The 18785-nt window shown below is 37.5% G+C and overlaps 4 protein-coding genes across 5 annotated transcripts; all 4 read right to left on the bottom strand.

Annotated features, from left to right (window-relative positions):
• Positions 1-187: 187 nt before the first annotated feature.
• Positions 188-2053, bottom strand: LOC113764824 (ethylene-responsive transcription factor RAP2-3). 2 transcript variants are annotated; one of them, XM_027308835.1, is made up of 2 exons: positions 1767-2053; positions 188-990 (listed from the first exon to the last, which is right to left on the bottom strand). In XM_027308835.1, the coding sequence occupies exons 1-2, from the start codon at positions 1936-1938 to the stop codon at positions 386-388; spliced, it is 777 nt and encodes a 258-aa protein (XP_027164636.1). In that variant the 5' UTR covers positions 1939-2053; the 3' UTR covers positions 188-385. The 2 variants fall into 2 exon arrangements, with proteins under 2 accessions (XP_027164636.1, XP_027164635.1); XM_027308834.1 differs by having other exon boundaries at positions 188-996; positions 1767-2051.
• Positions 2054-4273: 2220 nt separating this feature from the next.
• Positions 4274-7723, bottom strand: LOC113765654 (uncharacterized transmembrane protein DDB_G0289901). Its single transcript, XM_027309888.1, has 2 exons — positions 5934-7723; positions 4274-4714 (listed from the first exon to the last, which is right to left on the bottom strand). Exons 1-2 carry the CDS (start codon positions 7377-7379, stop codon positions 4541-4543), a joined length of 1620 nt encoding a protein of 539 aa, XP_027165689.1. The 5' UTR covers positions 7380-7723; the 3' UTR covers positions 4274-4540.
• A 1348-nt stretch (positions 7724-9071) lies between these two features.
• Positions 9072-11885, bottom strand: LOC113764815 (multiple organellar RNA editing factor 3, mitochondrial). The gene is made up of 4 exons (XM_027308821.1): positions 11515-11885; positions 10469-10566; positions 9750-9815; positions 9072-9646 (listed from the first exon to the last, which is right to left on the bottom strand). The coding sequence occupies exons 1-4, from the start codon at positions 11865-11867 to the stop codon at positions 9375-9377; spliced, it is 789 nt and encodes a 262-aa protein (XP_027164622.1). The 5' UTR covers positions 11868-11885; the 3' UTR covers positions 9072-9374.
• Positions 11886-14607: 2722 nt separating this feature from the next.
• LOC113764917 (exopolygalacturonase-like) lies at positions 14608-16857 on the bottom strand. Its single transcript, XM_027308961.1, has 5 exons — positions 16690-16857; positions 16066-16386; positions 15364-15653; positions 14985-15201; positions 14608-14832 (listed from the first exon to the last, which is right to left on the bottom strand). The coding sequence occupies exons 1-5, from the start codon at positions 16855-16857 to the stop codon at positions 14608-14610; spliced, it is 1221 nt and encodes a 406-aa protein (XP_027164762.1).
• Positions 16858-18785: the final 1928 nt, after the last annotated feature.

Genomic DNA, 18785 nt, shown 5'->3' on the forward strand with positions numbered 1-18785 from the left:
GCTGTAGAATAAATTATGTAAGAGCTGAGAGTGCTTAATTACGAAAAGGTGTCTTGATTGGATGAATGGAACAGCATCATTACCAATCAGACATTATTAATTAGCCAAATGCAGAATACGACACAAATTTTTTGCAATGAAGCATTTCTTCTAATCATACCGTGATAGTAACGTAGTAATACTACCCTTGCTGGCTAATTAATTGATGCCAAAGCATTATTATTATTATTATTATTATAGTGTACCATGATATTGACACCATCCACAGAATGCAGTAAAAATTATCCCACATCAGGCAGTAAAAGTCTGAAAGTACACGCAAAAGACAAAACAGGAGAGAAAAACACGCAGTTTCTAATCTAGATAGTCTATGGTAAAATTTCACTTAATACAGCAGATTATTAGGCTGCTGGGCTGTAGCAACAAGATCGTCCATCATCCAGAGATCAACCTGGTCCGATTCAGTGATCCCACCAAACTGAGATGTTGCTGTGGTGGTCGTCTCAGGTTCTAAGCCCAGGAAAGATTCCAAGCTGGAAAATTGATCCCCATACTGATAATCTTGATCAGTCACTTGGGACGGATAGTAAGGCTGGGGTTGGAAGCCAGGGTCCACTACTGGCGGGGTTGGTCCAATTGACTCCAAGATCTCCTGATCAGGCTGAGGATAATAAGCCGGCGGTGGCTCAGGGGTGACACAACGCCGCTTGGCCAGTGGCTGCCGAGGTGGTGTCGGCTGTGATGGGGTGGTTGGTGGCGGCTGATCATCAGCAACAAAGTTGAGTTTAGCCTTGTCGCCCCGGATGCGCTTGGCTGCCTTGTCATAAGCCCTGGCTGCTTCTTCAGCTGTGTTGAATGTGCCGAGCCAAACTCTAACGCCCTTTTGTGGATCGCGAATCTCAGCTGCCCATTTTCCCCATGGCCTCTGTCTGATCCCTCTGTACTTGTTCTTCCTAGGCTTCTGACTGATCTTCTCAGACTTCTGATTACCTGCTCCTACACTTCCAAAAAAATCACTTCTTCTTGCTAATACTACATCAATAATCATTCAAGTTAGACACCATTAATTCTTCATTCCTGCTAGACACCATTAATCCCCAACCCTTTCTTTATTTATTTATTTATTTTTAGAGGGGGGAGGGGGATTGGGGTGGTGGTTGTGTTGTAGCATGAAAAATTGATCTACTATGTACACGTACATATGTCAATCTCAGAATTACCTATGCATAATACATACATGCAGCTACACCGTATCAAAATATATAGGTGGATATAATATAGTAATACTTTGTACGTATGGATTTGTGAAAACCCTGATGGAGTTGTTACGGTAAAGAAATACTTATTAGTAAATATGTTTAGAGCCATCCTAAATAGTAAATACGCAGTCCCTAAGAAAGTAGATAATAATAATTGGAAACTAAAAGCCTATTATATGTAAGCTTGCTGAAGTATGCATACATACATATCAAAATATAGGAGCGTCCAAGTATGCAGTAGATGTATTTACATGTACGTATGAATCATCAACATAAATCATTTTCTGAGCGCGCAATTAATTAGGTCGTCATACAACTATTATACTTTATTATTGGAGTATTATTATTATTTTTTTGGTAATTTATCCAAAAATGGAAAAAAAGTACATAAAGGTAGCAAGTGGTAGTAATAAACCAAGATGAATGATAGTATCAGCAGAAAATTCAAAGATATGTAAGCTAGTGGCAGTAGATTGTGTTCAGGTAATGGGGGGTGAGTGGACCGACCTTTCTTTGGGTGCTTGTTCTTGTCAGTGGCCTTGGTATCTGCAGCCTGGCCAGAAGGGTCGAAGCCCCAGAAGGGAGAGATGGTGTCAAACTCAGCCCACAGTTCTTTTGGGGTTAACTTCCGGCCGGGGTTGATCGGAGACCCCCCGGAAATGATTGCACCTCCACACATCTTTCTTTTTTTTTGTTGGTTGTTCTTGTTGTCTGGCAGAAGAAGATGGTAGGAAAAAAGTTTTCAGAGAAAACTGAAGAGGAGGAGGAAATGAAATGAAAAAGGAGGAATAAATAGAGCAGAGAGAGAGAGAGAGAGAGAAGGAGAAGCGTTACGTATTGAGGGTCTTAGTGTTGTGTTTTGTTACGTGATTTTACGAAAGAGGGGACGGTTACGAATCAATAATCAAAGGGAAAATGACAAGTGAGGAGAGCTGAACCCAGACTTTGTTTTTATTCGGATTGTATATTTTATTTATATACATATATGGGATCAAACGGTGGAGAGAGGGCCCATCCATTTGATGTTGATGATGTGATGTAACGTAACGGGGAAATTTTCTTTTATTTTTTTTTGTGGGTCCAGATGAGATGAGATGTGTGATGAAATTATGCACATCAAATCAGTATTGAGATTTTTGCAAGTTGGCAAGGAAATTTGGGTAAATTTGAGCTACCGTATTTCGGTGCTCAAAACTCTGATTTTCATTTCGCTTACTTTATTTTAAATCTTGTTTATAACTCTAATTGAGTTCCAAATTTCAAAGGCTGGTTCGCAATGGGTGCGGTTTCTGCAATTGGGCTATTTTAAAAGATATACTGACAAAATAAATAAATGTAAATATTAATGCATTATAGCATGTAAAAAAAAAAAAAAACAACTTTAGAATTATTTTGTTACAATTAATTTCATCTTTCAAATTTATATTGAGCACATCTGGGTTATTTTTTTTTTCAGACAAAAAACACATCTGGATTATTAATTGCAATTGCTTTGCCTATCGCATAGAACCCATCCTTGCAAGAGGGTGTGGGATGTTGGTCCCAACCCTCCTTCCCGATTTGGATACGTCAAATTATGAGAGGTCTTTTTTAACAATAAAATTAGGAGATTTTTTTCTGAAATAATAAAATTGTGATATTAAATGAGTTGATTCCTGGTACATAGTACTAATACTAGTTTATTTTCTTTGGATTTTAGACCATATGAAAGAAAGCATTGCCACTATAATATAAATAATAATCACATCAGAAAATTCTGCCCCCCAAAAAAAGGCATTAAAAGAAAGATGACAATCGAAGATTATATCCCAAAAAAGGAAAAAAAGAGTAGAGATATGTGTTTGGATAGAGTGTTATTTGAAATATTATTTGGAATAATTACTGTAGCACTTTTTGTGATGTGATGTACGTGAGATAAAAAGATGATTGAAAATATAAAAAAGTGAATTGAAAAATGTGTTTATGATACAAGCGAAATATTATTTGGAATAATATGAATATCCAAACAAACTCTCGAGTCGAATAATGTCGAATAATATGGATATCCAAATCAATAATGTCGACATACTGGCACCAACCTAAAAGCCACACGCAGTCGAAGGCCCCAAAAAACTTGCTTTTGGGCTGACCCATCTCGTTTTCCACAAATATTTTCTTGACACATTTCTTAATTACTTCACATGCATCACGGTATATTTTTTTTCCTCAAAAAACTTACAATCCAAACGGGTTATCATCTAATAAGCATTAATTAAAGTTTAAATGGATTTAGGAGACAAATAATGAAGTATATTATGATTTGTCCATCAATAATTATGATTTGTCCATCAATAATTCCGTTTCTTTCTTGTCAAAAAAAAAAAAAAATGCATTAGTAGAACTCAGAAAACAGATCAACAAGGCGCATTTCTCTTATCCCACCAAGGGCAAGGGCTAGTTTACTTCGGGAAATATAATAATATGACATCAACTGCATGTAGCAGTGCCGCAAAAGGGCAAACTTCACGAGGCACAGCGCATCAGACTAAATGGCTTTTAGGGAGCGGGGGTTAGACTGCTGAGACTTGTCTCGAACAGAAAGAAACGCTTCTTTTGTTATTGCCTCCCAACATTTTCTATGCCTTCTTCTGAAGAAACAGCCCAAAAGTTCCACATCATCCGTGGGAAACCGTTCCTTAAGAGGAGGCCAAGGTTATGTCATTCACAACCCTACAAGCTTTCAATGCAATAATCTTCCCAAACACAACATATGATATGATAATACCCAACAACTATCACTCCAATAATTTCGTTGATCTCTGATTGCATCTGCGGTCTGGCAAACTTAGCATAAGCAGAAAACAAGAATACGTTGTCACAAAGCCCTGGGACTTTTGAGGGGAAACTTAAGACCTGATCCCTTGCTCACAAGTCACAATAACACAACACTGTGAGGATCTTATACCATCAATTTACTCGGTCACCGTGGAATTTAGTACTCACCCTTTCGTATAAAACCTACATGAAGATATCAATGAATGTATAGCATAAATTTTCCATGAAACAATATAATATTTTGTTCCTCATTCATCATCTCAGCCTCAATCTAATGAAACATGTGTGTTATACATGACTATAAAATATCACCTATAATGGGTGTAGACCCAATCAACCAAACAAAAGCAATCTTTTAGCAGACTAACATATATAATCTCTCCAACAAATCGCATTAAGTGGGAAATTATCAAATGTAAAGCGCAGTTGTACACCAAAGGCCACAGAGACAACATCTGCAAGCTCGTCTAGTCAGCCATTTTGGTTAACCGATGAATGGTACTTCTTGCAACCCTATTACCAGGATCAATTCTCATAACACTTCTGAGGTCTTCAGCTCCAAGCTTGTACTTCTCCATACTCTCGTACAAAAGAGCACGTTGCACCAAGATGTTCACATTTTTGTCATCTTGTTCTAGCGCCTGCACAATCCAATGGCCAAAAAGTCTCTTACTTGGAGTGAACCGCAAAAACTCCTCAGCACGATATTAAAAGATCAAACAAGAACCAGCATATTTATTCACCAGCCCCAATTAATATTCAAAAAAAAAAAAACGAAAAAGAACAAACAGAAAGATGCATCAGTGTCCCGTGGATTTTCATTACCTTCCTGCAGATGCTCCCAGAAAACACCACCTACATTTTTGTCAGCATAAACCAGGGGAAGAAGGAATAGTATCTTAAATTACAGGTTTTCTCTAAGTGGCTATGCCAACTGCATACTATTTCCATAAACTGCAAATACAGATCTCGTGAAGGGACATCAACTTATACAGGAAGCACAAAGTGTAGAAAGAAAGGTTCAACAAAACTTTGACCTGGTCTGAAGCCTATACCTAAGTAGCTTGCTCGTACATCCCCTCCCCCCGCCCCCAAAAAAACCAAAGAAAAAAAACCCCGAAAATCCCCAACAAAAGGTATCATGCATAGATGTAAACAGAATGGATCCACGCGGCTAGTTAGGCAAGGCGATCTCAATAGCAACAATAATAATTAATAAATACAAAGGAAAGGGGCCTTAAATAGTTTCCATTTCAATAATGTGAGACACAAGGGTGTTATAATAGCAGTATCGTTTTCCAAAGGCTCTCAATGCCCCGTTCAAGCCCTTGACCAACCTCTAAACTGTTCACTAAAAGGTCTTGACTGTAGTTTGATCCATGCTGATCAAGTATGAAACTTTAAATTTAGTCATGGAAAGACCGACTAAAACTTCCTAGAAAAATACCTGACAAGTCTCTTTATAAAACAGTTTTCATACTGTAGCAACTTGGGACTAAATATACAATTCTTGATCCAATTAACTAGTCCTCCAATATATCGGGGAGCTAGTCTATGAAAGAGGGATGGTTCAACTCTAACTTGCACAAGTAGTTTCTTTAGCAGTTGAAGTGCCATGCCAACATTTAAGTATGTCACAGAAACAAGAGCTGCTACCCCTATACTCACATAAAATAAAAATTCTTGAAGTTATCTGCCAGATAAAACGCAAAATTCACCAGTTACTTGACGAAGTTCAGTGCTCAGACTAGCTATATTTTGGGAAGGTGCAATTACAGGGCTAGTTATTTTGGCACAGCAATTCAACCTGGAAAAGCACCGAAAATCATGAAAAAATGATTTTGAAGAAAAATAATATACCTTTGTGCAATCAGCTACAGCTTTCTTATATTCACCAACTTCTTTGTAACATGCAGCTCTGCATGTCAAGACGTCCATGATGCCAGTATCATCTCCAGCTTTCTCCAAAAGAACGACGGTCCAAGACAACCATTTTATGGCGTCAGCAAACTGGCCCTGCTTGTAATTGTCTAATCCCTTATTTTTCGCAGTTGAAGCACTAACACCAGCAGGTGGGGGTGGAAGTCCTTCAAGTTCGGTTGTCCCACCTGTGTCATGGCCATTGAAGTCCGATTCGAATCCCCAGTCATCGCGCCCAGAAGAATCCTGGCTTTTAAATTCAGCACCGCTGCCTGGAGTTGTCGTAAACAATGCATCAAAACTATCAACACCAGTGGACTGACCAGATGGTCGACTATGAGGCTGACTACTAGGGAACCCAAAATCATCAATATTCGAAAAAGAACCTCCTGCACCTGGCCCAGCAGTATTATGGTTCCCCGAAGGAAAACTACTTGGCTGACTCTGGGACGGAGTACTAAAGAACCCAAAATCGTCAACATTCGAATAAGAACCTCCTGCACCTGATCCTGTCGAGTTGTTGTTTCCTGAGGTAAAACTACCTGAAGGATGTGCAACTCCACTTGTTTTTGAAGCACTCTGAAAACTTTGAAATGCATCATCTCCAACTTTACTACTAGCACTTCCTTTACTCTCTGACTTCATATTACCACTCGGTTTAGACGAAAAATCAACTAAGGAACCAAACGGGTCCTTATTTGAACCCATCCCACCCAATCCTCCACCTCCAGCCATACTCTTCATAGAAGGACCACCAAGATTTGTTCCTTTACTAGCATTCCCATTCAAGTTAACATTCCCTCTACCGCTGTTGTTACTGCTAAATCCACTCGTATAAGTCCCGAAAGTTTCACTAGACCCCCAATTTCCGCTACTTTTTGTTGAATTACCCGTTTTGGGCAATGAATCCGCCATACCCCCCATTGAAAATGAGCTCTTATTCGACGCCGGAGCTGCATTTTTCAAAGGCACATTACTATTGCCCTTGTTCTGACCCAATGCCGAGCCAAGCAAATCACCAAACAAGTTGGGATCTTTGTTAACAACTCCAATCCCAGAATTCAAACTGCTAGCTGGGGCAGATGAACCCCAACTCTTCCCAGAAATATCCCCCACCATCGAAGTGGGACCCGATAGAGATCCCGTCCGAGTTGATTGAGCCGGAGCAGCAGGTTGGTGGGTCCATGAGGGTTTGTTAATAGGCTGGTGAGTCCAGGACGGCGTCGTACTGGGCTTTGCCTGAGCTGATGAATATGAACCATATGAAGAAGACTGGTTCTTTTGATCGCTAAGAGATCGAGAACCCGACTTTCCAAGACCCAAATCGAAGTCGAAACTATTTAAGGATCCCGATTTGCTATTGGATTTTCCGTAGTTTGAATTCATTTTCCTCCTCTAGATGTGAATTATGTTTAGGAAGTTTGGGCTAATCAAATCAAAGCCAGATAAAAAAACGAAAACTAAACGTAGATGATCCGAAAATATAGATCAAACAACGAACTACTAAAAGAAAGGAAGAAAGAAAGAAAGAAAGAAAGAAGGGATCTCGGATGGGCTCAGTATATACCTGATGGAGTTAAAATTGGAATTGAAACTGAAATTTGCAGAGAGGTTAAAGAAAAGCTTGGACCGCGTAAGGCTGAAAGGAGCTCAGAGCCACCGCTGGAGAGAAACCAAGTCGGAGGGAATAAGAAGTGCGACGGGACCGCGAGTTGGAGCAGGAGCTGGCTAATTATTTGTCATGTTTGATCCAGTTTACCAATTTAGCGACTGAGACAAATTTTTTAAAATTTGCAAATCCCCCCAATGAGTTTCTCCTGTATGTTATAGGAGTACATCTACGCAACTTGAACATAAATGACAATTTCCGTTAATGTTTAGTAAATATCTGCATGGAATTATTTTTGAGATCTTTAACAATTTAAATAATGATTCCCATTATACACGAAAGTCATAAAGTGATGTGTTTAAGGATTAAATCCATCAATTTATTTGTAGTTTGACCATGTTCAAGTTCCATTTATGTCAGATGAATCTCAAGAGTGTGTTTGAATAGTAGATCATTTGAGATAATTTTTTTAAAGTATTGCAGCACTTTTTCATGTGATGCATGTAAAATAAAATGATGGTTGAAAAATATGTTGATGATAGAAACAAATAAATTTTGATAAATAATCACTATCCAAACAAATAAAATTGCAGGGTAATCACTATGTGTTACCCTGCAATGTTTTTCTATATTAGGCTTCTTTATTGTTTCGTTAGGTGATTGACTAATTGCTTTTTTTTTTCTCTTTTTTTTTTTGAAGCAAAATAGGAGCAGCTGAAATACCCATCATTTACAAGAAAGATGTAGGTACGCTTTTCAAATTCAGATAGAATTCTAGGGCAGTCTGTTTAAGCTCTCAGGAAGATTGATATATGGACTAACCGCAGCGAAATGAGGGTTCACTATCATTTCTCACATGAAATTGGCAATTAATCTCACCTCCAACTAAATGAAATACACTTCTTTTGTTGCTTTTACGTTGATGTTATCCTCTATTACCATAATTGTACACTTCTTTTTTTTGGTACAAACGAAAATATACACTTATTTTGAAGTTTTTAAAGCATTGGCATTGAACAATGTAGCCAAGATATTACTGAATAGTCACAAAAATTATCCACTTCTTTTTTTGGTACAAACGAAAATATACACTTATTTTGAAGTTTTTAAAGCATTGAAATTGAACAATGTAGCCAAGATATTACTGAATAGTCACAAAGAGAAGACAATCGTATTTCTATCAGCTAGCATATGTGCTGAAAGATAATTTTTCCCTGTCAACTTTTGCAACGAAAACATCAAAGGGGAAAGTAAGCAAGGTAAGAATATCTTGCAATTCGTACCGGCTTCACTTCGAGACACTCTTCTTCAAATCCTTAAGGTGCAGGATGAGCAGCAAGGCTTTTCAATCCCCAAATACACATTTGTAGTCAGTACAAGGCAAGAAGAGGCATTTTTTCCGTTTTGACTACATAACTTAGATGTTTGTTGTTCATCACCATCTAACTTCTCGAGAAACACAGCAACCGTAACCATTTCCAGTTCTATCTCTTATTAATCGGACAAGAATTCAAGGTTCAAAAGGAACTTATAGTTGCAGTTAAAGAAAATGCCTGCTGAAGTTTCAGTTACTTCAAGGGCCATTCTACTAAATCAAGTAAAATACCAATTACAAAAGATCCCAATGGATATTCACACGAGTTCTGACATGCCAGGTAACATGCAGTCTTTCCTAACCAGCTAACTTGACAATACATGACGGGCCAAATTACTATCCATCCCTCAAGCTTAACTAAATTCAGAGGAATCTCATCTTTCAACAACTATGATTTTCAGGCATTTGTCCCCTGAAACCCTCCCTGGTTTGGTTGATAACCACCCTCACCACTCTGAGGTACATTCTGGCCATTCATTGGTGTTGGCTGCTGCGGCGCTGCTTGCTGACTTGGAGACCAGGCCTCTCTTCGAATAGGCTCTCTCCTTTCAACCTGCATAGTCTCACGTCGTCTATCATACCGTGGACGAGGCCTGTTCCTGGTTTGTTGCCTCTCATTGAATCTATATTGTGGCCTAGGAATAACCTTTCCATCAACAAAAAGATCCCCTATAGCAAATCCAAAAACAGCACCAAGAAATGTTTGATTACCATGAAAAAGTAATAGAGGAAATGTAAGGACATAAAACATTTAAATTTCCACTCTGCTAACCTCCATAGTCCTTGTTGGGAACATCAAGATATGAATCAGGCAAAACCCACAGAACATCTGGTAAACCTATTTCAAGATACGCAACGTGGAATTAGTCCAAAAAAACCTCAAAAGTAATCTAGAACAAGCTATTTTTTGTCCAATCTCAAATTAATTACTTTAGCAAAAATAAATCAAAAGTTTGATTAAGCCAGGAACATTAGCAAATAACATGTTCAGATAGTCAGGAGATAGAAACAAAAAATAACTGTTCCGGCCAACAGTTTCCAAAGAATGTAGAACATTGAACACAATTCCCATAAGTGTACATTCAATTGAATATCTCAAGCAATGACTCTACAATTACGACTGTAAACAAATGATAAGCATATACTAGACCTTTTAAACCCCATCAAGATCCTGATACTGTGGGAATAGGTTGGAAAAATAGAATACATAACACAATGTGACATCCCTTGCTTCTTCAATTTTCTTCTGTACAGAAGTTGCCATATGATTGTTTTGAATTTTATTGCTACAGAAGATGATGTTTTCCTTCTCCTAATTCAGACTATTAGAACAAAGCAAACTCTGATCCTCCAAAAGGGGAAAGATCAAGAACAAAGTAAACTTCACCCAAACCCGAAAAAATAAACACAAAAAGACATAGCAAGTCATAAAATAACTATGACACTTTATTGATATCAAAATCTCTCCAATTACCATGGGGCATTGATTACCTTTAACTTTGTATGAGAGCTCCTCAGAAATCAAAGCACCAAATCCAGTGTATGTTGTTGTGCAAACAGAGTAAATTTTCTTCTTTGCCTCCTCTTCACTGCATAATAAACAAACAAGACCCGACACAATCTCAGATTAACAACTGTATGTTGAACCTTTAGATAAACTATGGCTATTAAGCAACTAGGGGAAACATCTCCAAAACCAATGGCCAAAACTTAGTGCCAAGCAGCACACAGTTACGTACATGAAGTTCTAACAAACAACTTATTGACACTGATGATTAGTTCCATTTACTATATTTTCAGGCAGATAACATTACAGTACGCTGAAATGCCAATTCATCAAAATGCCATCTAACCATCCTATACCGAAAAACATGCATTCAATCTGAAAATTGTACATGCACTAGTAGACGTCGATGAGAGAGTGGAAAAGTATAGCAACATTCATACAGGAAACAGGTAAAACTAAATGCCAGAAACGTATGATAAGAAACTCCATTGAGTACATGAATTCCTCTTTTTTGCCACACTTTCCAGTACAAAAAAACATGCAGAGGAAACTTAAGTAAACAGGTTAAAGAATCATACTTTATACAAAGATTTTCCAACAAAATCAATGCCATGCAATCATAAATATTTCCTAGTTTGGGTTTTGCATATCAAGGATAATCCCTTGAGTAAAGCACACATAATGTATATTTAAAAAAATTACAAGCTGAATTAAAAGATCCCCTTTTTTCTTTTTCTTTTTTTTTTTTTGGTTCTGCCTTTCTCTTGTCAACGATTTATCATCAAGCAATTAGTTAAAAACACATAAACTAACAACAAGTACATCAATTAAGTTCAAGGGCATTATACCCTAAAAAATCTTGTAATTTCGTCATAAGCTAAACTAATTTTTTTTTTCATTTTTCTTTCCAAAAAATTAATTACTAGGCCTCGGTTCAAATCTAGTAAAACATAAATAATTGGATAAAAAGGATAATCATGTCAAGAATCTAAGCAACATGTGGTTGCCCACCGAGAAAAAGTAATTGTACCTTCCAACAACAGAGGCTAGGGTTTTAACATAAGTGTTAACCATTTCTTCATCCGAGGGTTTGGGGTCATTTGGGAACTCCATGACGATAAGCCAGTGTTCATAGTCGCAACCGTCGAGGAGTATCGTCTCCTTCGGCGGTCGGTTGCTCCAGTTGGGTGACGGGTCATTTAGGGGAGAGTAGCCCGACCCGGATGTTCTGTTCCGGGTTAGGATGTTATACGGGATCGGAGCTGCCTCTGGGGTTTCGTTATGGAGATTGAGGAGAGGGACAGTGAGGCGGGCACGAGAAGGAGATGATACGGTGCGGCTGAAAAGGGTGGCTAATGTGCGCCGGGAGGCGAATAGCGCCATGGCTGCTGCTGCTGCTGGCTACCGAGTATTGACGAGATGGTTGGGCTATTTTATTCATCTTCTCACGGAAGAAATTGCACTTTGGCCCTTCATGTTTGGATTTGTTCTTTTTCTGCTATTTTATTTTGGATTTGTTCTTTTTCTGCTATTTTCTTTACTCTTTTTTTTTTTTTTTTCCTGACGGAGGGGTATTCGGACCATCAAATAAATCGGACCCGACTAATCTCCCACCGGCCTGGAAGGAGAGGCCCATCCCCCCGAACACGATAACCATGAGACTCGAACCCTGGTAGGACTGAACAACGGCTCCTAAGGAGGCTTGCCGTGATCAACCGAGAATTGAATTTACTCATTCTTGATACTACTTCAAGCATTTACTCATTCTTGATACTACTTCAAGAATTGAATTTAAACAAGTAGAACGCTTTCGTGTATAAGCAATAATTAATTTCTTACTTAGCTTGACAATCAATGATTAGTTCTTTTATTTTGTTTTGATGAGGGAGGTAAATGAGTTGTATATACTGAACACTAACTAATTGTTTATAAGCACAGTTTCACTGAGTAAATTTGACTTAAAAATATTGGGGAGTTTGGATAAAGAATACAAACTTTTATCTTTTTTATTGGGATAAGTTTGAGTTCTATTTGATCGGAGTGTTCCATCAATGCATGAATTTGTGTTCATTGATATCAAGTTTAAATCGAATCTAAATGTTAACAGGCATAAATTTTATTTAGATTTGATCTAATTAAGTTAACGGATTAATCTGAAATGAGTTTGTGTTAAATTGAACTTGATTCATGTAGCAGTTAGTAGCTTGGTTAATCTATCCTGGCTTATTTGTGCTAAAACTAGTCTTCTGAATTTATTTTTTCACATTCTGAAGGCATGTCATCATTTAGCTTGGTTCATGTATAATTGCTTCTCATGTTTTGAATTGTTCTTCCAAATTAGACAAGGCGAGGGATCCAACACTAGGTACCGTACCTTCTTTAAAAGTAAATTATTGATCACATCACATACACATTTTTCTTACAAAATAAGGTTTATGTGAAAACTGCCCTTAGACAGAGGGTCCGTTTGTTTCGGGTGAAAATGTTTTCCAGGAAAATATTTTCCTAATTTCCCGTGTTTGGTTGCACAAAAGTTACTGAAAACATTTTCCTATGTAAAATATTTTCACTCATCTTATGGAAAACAACTTCCCTTCCAAACTTACTGAAGTTGTTTTCTGAAATGCATGCATCCCGTCTGTAGTATGTTCCAAACTTACTCAAAACATCTTGTAGTATGTTCTTTTTTTTTTTAGTGTAAACAGGAGGACTCGAACCCAAGACCTCTTCCTTACACTCCCTCCCCCGTACCACCCAACCCAACCCAACCCTCCCCCTAGTATATTCAAAATAAAAAAAAAACCTCATCCTGCTCATCCTATGCTAGTAATTAATTATGTATAATAGGGACATTCTTTTCTAGAGAAACTTTCAGCAGTGAGAGTGCAAGATATATGTCACAATAAGCATTGCATGTGATTGATATTTGACACTAAATGGCCAGCAATTTGTTTATTGCTTAAGGAGATATTTTTTATTCATATATACATTTCTCCAAGATTTTTTAAAGTTAAACAATGAGATAAATTTTCTTATTTTGCATGAGAAGAAGTATGTAGTTATAATGTGTAGAAAGTAAAGATAGAGATAAAAGTGAAAATATTTCAAAAGTTAAACAAACACCAGAAAAATGAAGTAAGAAAATATTTTCAATAAGCTAACCAAACACCTGAAAATAATGAAAGGGAAATGATTTTCATGGAAAATTACTTCCACGGAAAATATTTTCCCAAGGAAAACATTTTACTTCCAACCAAACAGACCCAGAATAGAAAACCAAAAAGAATGGAAAGAGATTGTGTACTGTGGAAAGACAACGAATGGGAAATAAAAAAGTTTATAGGTTTGCAATAAATTATTTATATAATGAGTGGCCAATTGACACTAATGTTAGAACTTAGAACTATAGCGTTAGTTTCTGAATAATAATAATAGAAAGAATTAATGGGAAAATTGCTTCAATGAAAGGGTGAGGGAACAGAAATGTAGTAAATGTGCACTAGATAGCAAACTCAGCTCAATCTCAAAATTAATCCAAGTTTATTTGGACCAATCCATTAAACCATGTTGGTTTTAATTTGCCTATTCTTTGTCCACATAATTTGCATGGAAATGAGAGACATAATTTGTTCCTTCTTTTTTGGCCTCTCTATATAATTTGTCAACAATAAGAGACAACAGATCGAAAAGGGTCTTTTGAGCGAATGTGCAAATTTAATGAGGGGCAGCATGCTGTTTCCGGGCAGCTATTGCATCTAAAATTAGTGTATTTGGATTCGACTTTATATTTGGAGAATATGATATATGTGAGATAAAAAGATGATTGGGGAAATAAAAATGTGTAGTAAAAAATGTGTTTGTGATACAAACAAATAATTTTTGTGTAAATGATGCCTATTTCCCTGTCCTAACAAGAATGCTTTCTCTATTTCCGTCCTTGCAAGATCTTCAGTTTTGTTCGTGTATTAGCACTTGCAACATTCTCCCCGTTCTCCATATCCTAATCAGCCCTTCCCATCCCCAGAAAAAAAAAATAAATAAATCAAGATTTAGCTTCTAGAAAGCAGAAATACTTCTTTCCCTACACATCTGTTTGTTCTTTTTTTACTGGAAATATATATAACTATAATACACAAGGAGCAGGGGTTTGTACACCGCTAGAGATAACTCGCGCATTAGCACAAATGGAGGAAAGTCTAGCGGTCCTCGTGTTCCTGAGATTGATGTTGGTAAAATACACATTTTGGCAAGGAACCGATGGGCTGCACGTTAGACTGATAGCAGTTTCTGTGCTTGTGGTTCCCCTTATGTTTTCATAGACAACATCGGTGATTCTTACTTGAGATGGCTGCATAAAATTAAACAATCAAAATCAGAATTGGGATTTCTTTAATTTCTTCTTCACAAGGGAGATTAATCACTTCATATTGGCTTTCATTGATTGAGGTCCGTAGCTTAATTTGTTTACACAGCTGGAGAGAGAGAGAGAGATTAACCGACCTGGGTGGAGGATCCGCCATAGTTTTGGTCTATGATGATGGGGTTCAACACATTTTCCATGACAATATCGCTGAAACGCATCCCTGCAGCAACACTTGGACCTGATCCTGCGTATGTTTTAATTCTGACGCCATTTGTAGTGCCTTGCAGTGTGCAATTTTTCACAATCAGCCCTCTCACATCCAATTCATTGGGATATTTGCCCAGGCTACCTATGCTGTTTCATGAACAATAATAATGTTAACCCGAAAAAGAAAAAAAGAAAAAAGTTAATAAGGTTGTTAACCAAGAATGCAATCACTAAAATGAGCTAGATTTTGATTCGCACGACGATCCAATCATCATTAAGCAAACAACTTTCGTGTAAGCCAAAAAGTACCTGATGCCATGTCCAGGGCCGCAGGTGACTTTGTTAATGGTGACATTAGTGGCTCCCGGTCCAATAGAGACACAATCGTCGCCTGTTCTGATTACACTTCTGGCTATCTTCACAGTGTTAGATTTGCTTACGTGCATGCCATCGGTGTTGGGACTATCTGGAGGTGCAGTAATGGTGAGGCTATGTGCTCTAAATAGGTAGCTGTTAGTAACGTGCATGTGAAATCCCATGGCGTTTACCAAGCTGATACCCTTGATTTTTGCATTCTTCACACCATTAAAGTGGAAAGACTGCACAAATTCATCAAAAAAACATAAAATGTGAGATTCTTGCAGGGAAAGTCAGAGGAAAGTAAGGGAAAGAGACAACAAAAGTTAAATGCAAATGTCTCAGTTTCCAATTCCTATGATTGGTCGAAGATATAATATGGGGCCATGAAGATAAATTTTCTTGAAATCTATCAGCACTTTCTTCAGATATAATTTGCGGTCAGTTCTTTGTCACCAATAGTAAATTACTAGTAGTAGGGTTTAACGATCTAAAATATTTTATCAAGACTTTTTTTTTTTTTTGAAAAGAGAGAGAGAGAGAGAGAGAGAGAGAGAGATTTTCTATGGATAGCATATAAAAGAGCTGGATTATGTGACAATTTTTGGACGAAGAATTGCAACCCCGTAAGACTGAGTTTATTTAGGTGCTTACGGCTGGTAAATGCACACAATCACCATTATTTTTGCAGTCATTGTATTGCCATACATTCTGGCCCCGGCCGTCAATGGTACCTCCGCCAGTAATTACCAAGCCGTTTATCGTGTCGAAAGAAATCCAGCCTTGACCGGAGTATGCAGAAACATCAGACACGGCTTGTACGGTTCCGGCAACCTGGAAAACGATGGGACTTTGGCTGCTGCACGGCCCCTCAAATGTGACCTCTCCGAGCGTGAAAATCCCTGGAGGTACAAACAAACTTGCCCTTGGTCCAACGAATTTACAGGCAGCATTCCATGCCCTCATGAAAGCCTGCTGGAACGCAATTATGGAACTACCATTAATTCTCTAGTTTATGTGGATAAATTCAAAACGAGAGATGGTTACATTATGCATTAATTATTACCATCATCAATCAAGTAATGGTTGGGCAGGAAAATTATTCATCTATTTATTTTGTTTTTTTTTTCTATTCTAGCAATCTGTAAAAGGACAAATCATAATCCAATATTCAGAAAATCATTGGTGATGTGCACTAGCCAGTTGCATAATCAATAGCAAATGCATAGCTTACAACCCAAATAAATACTATCTGCATGAATGAATACGATAATTCACCTGGGCACTATCTGTATTGCCGGGCTTTGCACCAAAGCTGACCACATTAAAGACGGCAGGAGGGGCGGGCCGTGGAAGGCCGCCAGCTGCATTGCAAGAAGCCAGAGCCGAACATAAAACAAGGACCGTAGCAATTGTGCTGCTGCTGCTTCTTCTATCCATGGCCATTTTACCTGCCGCAGCAACCCTCAAAAACTGGTCTCCTCCTCCAATTGTTTTTATAAATTGCTTGTTTGCTCCCACCCCAGGGATTTTAGATGTTGAAAGGGCAAGAGCTCTATCTCTCTCTCCGATATCTTTGTGTTTGGTTCTTTTTATAATTCAAAAGCAATCATTGTTCACACTCCATGGTTATCGGCAATGCCTGTATATTGGCTGTTCGGACGCTGCGGACGACCTTAAGTTTACGTTTTGTTCTTGTTTCGGCTTGCCTCCGAAATTGAGGGCTGTTATTTAGTCACCCTTTCAAGTTCCTTCAAACATAGCACTAATTTATTAGCCGCCGGGCCATGCACCTCTCTCTTTCTCTCTCACGCCCGCAAACTTTGGTAATTGACCTCTCGCCTCTCATTTTCATCGAGTCCACCCATAACTGAGATTAACGCTCACCAGTTTTAACTTCCTGAGAACCTTATTATACATGTCTCAAGCCACATACATGGTGGTGGACTGTCACCAAGTAATGATCATGGTAAGTCATATGTTGACTATTGTCACATGATGCAGAGAGATTATGAAATTCCCTCTCTGCGGTTGCCCTACCCAGCTAATTAAGCTCGGATTAACAAACCAAATGCAAAGAGCATGTATGATTAATTTTCATGATTACTATGGCTATTAAAGCTTGCTCTTCTTTGATCTTGTAGACATAAAAATGGGAAGCGTTTTGGATACGTCACTCATCAATATATATACATTTTTGTTCTGACAAGGAGCTTGGGTGGAAATATATAATCATGGGATTGGGACCAGTATGATTAACATGATACAAGTGATAGAGTTGTCGTATTTTTTTTTTTTTTTTATTATCTGGCATATACTTACGGACATAGTGTACTCATACTTCGAATTAGTGTATTATCAACGAAATTTATTCGCACAACAGAATAATGTAGGGATAAACCATGTCGTATAAAAAGGGGATAATTGCAAGGAAATCTCCCCTGAGGTGGTTTCTGACACTTTCACTAATAATCTCTTCTGAGATTTTAAAAATTATACTAACCTCCTTTGTCGGAAATGTGGACCCATTACTTATATAAGATATAGTGAATATACTACTTTGCCCTAACACATTATGCATTATTACAAATAGATATTTGACAAAAAAGGTTAGGGCACTGAATAATAAGATTAACTAATAAAACCAAAAAAATGATTATTTCATCTCAAATTAGCAACCATAATTACAATAAAAAAATGACATCAATTGCTATCCTAAGATGGCGCTATTTTTGTGATTAATATCACTTAACAATGGTCAGAACATGCAACCTTATATAATCTGCACAAATAGATTTTATGAGCAAGAGAAATAGAAGAATTTTCTGATTGACTTATTTTGTTGAATCTTGTGTTCAGACAAAACTATTCATGCCTTTTGTTGTTGATTTGTTGACTAAGACTTGTATGTTTTTTGCACCAATACTTTTCCTTTCACCTCGTCAACTAAAATAAAAAGATTAATTTTTTACCCAAATTCAGATGCTTCTACTACTAATTTAATAGCATTATAGAGTTAGTTGTGTCTTTTATGTGTAGTTGCAAATGACAAAAAATTATGGCCATTACAATTTGTACTAGCTATGTGCAGAGACCATTGTTGCTTCAGGTTATAGTTGCTACATCTTTTCAAATTTTACGTATATCCCTTGACTTTTCAAATTTTACCAATACAACTTGAGGACAATTATCATGGAAAAGGGTGTATATGGAAGAAAATTATCATCTGATCACTCTTCAAAATACTTTTTAATAGTACTTTTTTGAATTGGACTGATTAGGTACCAAAACTTTAAGTTAAAGAGAGGTTAGTGTTTTTTTTTAAAAACTTCAAGGAAGGTCAGGTTTTTATCTGTTTTAAACATCGGATTTCC

Source organism: Coffea eugenioides, chromosome 3 (genome assembly GCF_003713205.1).
Source record: "Coffea eugenioides isolate CCC68of chromosome 3, Ceug_1.0, whole genome shotgun sequence".
Classification (NCBI taxonomy): Eukaryota; Viridiplantae; Streptophyta; class Magnoliopsida; order Gentianales; family Rubiaceae; genus Coffea; species Coffea eugenioides.

Bases quoted from the DNA above. Each gene is read 5' to 3' on its own strand.
- LOC113765654 (XM_027309888.1), bottom strand. From the start codon at position 7,379: ATGAATTCAAACTACGGAAAATCCAATAGCAAATCGGGATCCTTAAAT. The intron at 4,715-5,933 runs GTATATTATTTT...TGGATTGTGCAG, and splicing joins CTGTAGCTGATTGCACAAAG to GCGCTAGAACAAGATGACAA.
- LOC113764815 (XM_027308821.1), bottom strand. From the start codon at position 11,867: ATGGCGCTATTCGCCTCCCGGCGCACATTAGCCACCCTTTTCAGCCGC. The intron at 10,567-11,514 runs GTACAATTACTT...TTTATTATGCAG, and splicing joins CTAGCCTCTGTTGTTGGAAG to TGAAGAGGAGGCAAAGAAGA. The intron at 9,816-10,468 runs GTAATCAATGCC...ATCTTGAAATAG, and splicing joins GCTCTCATACAAAGTTAAAG to GTTTACCAGATGTTCTGTGG.
- LOC113764917 (XM_027308961.1), bottom strand. From the start codon at position 16,857: ATGGCCATGGATAGAAGAAGCAGCAGCAGCACAATTGCTACGGTCCTT. The intron at 15,654-16,065 runs GTAAGCACCTAA...GAATTTGTGCAG, and splicing joins ATTGTGTGCATTTACCAGCC to TCTTTCCACTTTAATGGTGT. The intron at 15,202-15,363 runs GTACTTTTTGGC...TTCATGAAACAG, and splicing joins GGCCCTGGACATGGCATCAG to CATAGGTAGCCTGGGCAAAT.
- LOC113764824 (XM_027308834.1), bottom strand. From the start codon at position 1,938: ATGTGTGGAGGTGCAATCATTTCCGGGGGGTCTCCGATCAACCCCGGC. The intron at 997-1,766 runs GTCGGTCCACTC...TTGGAAGTGTAG, and splicing joins GAACAAGCACCCAAAGAAAG to GAGCAGGTAATCAGAAGTCT.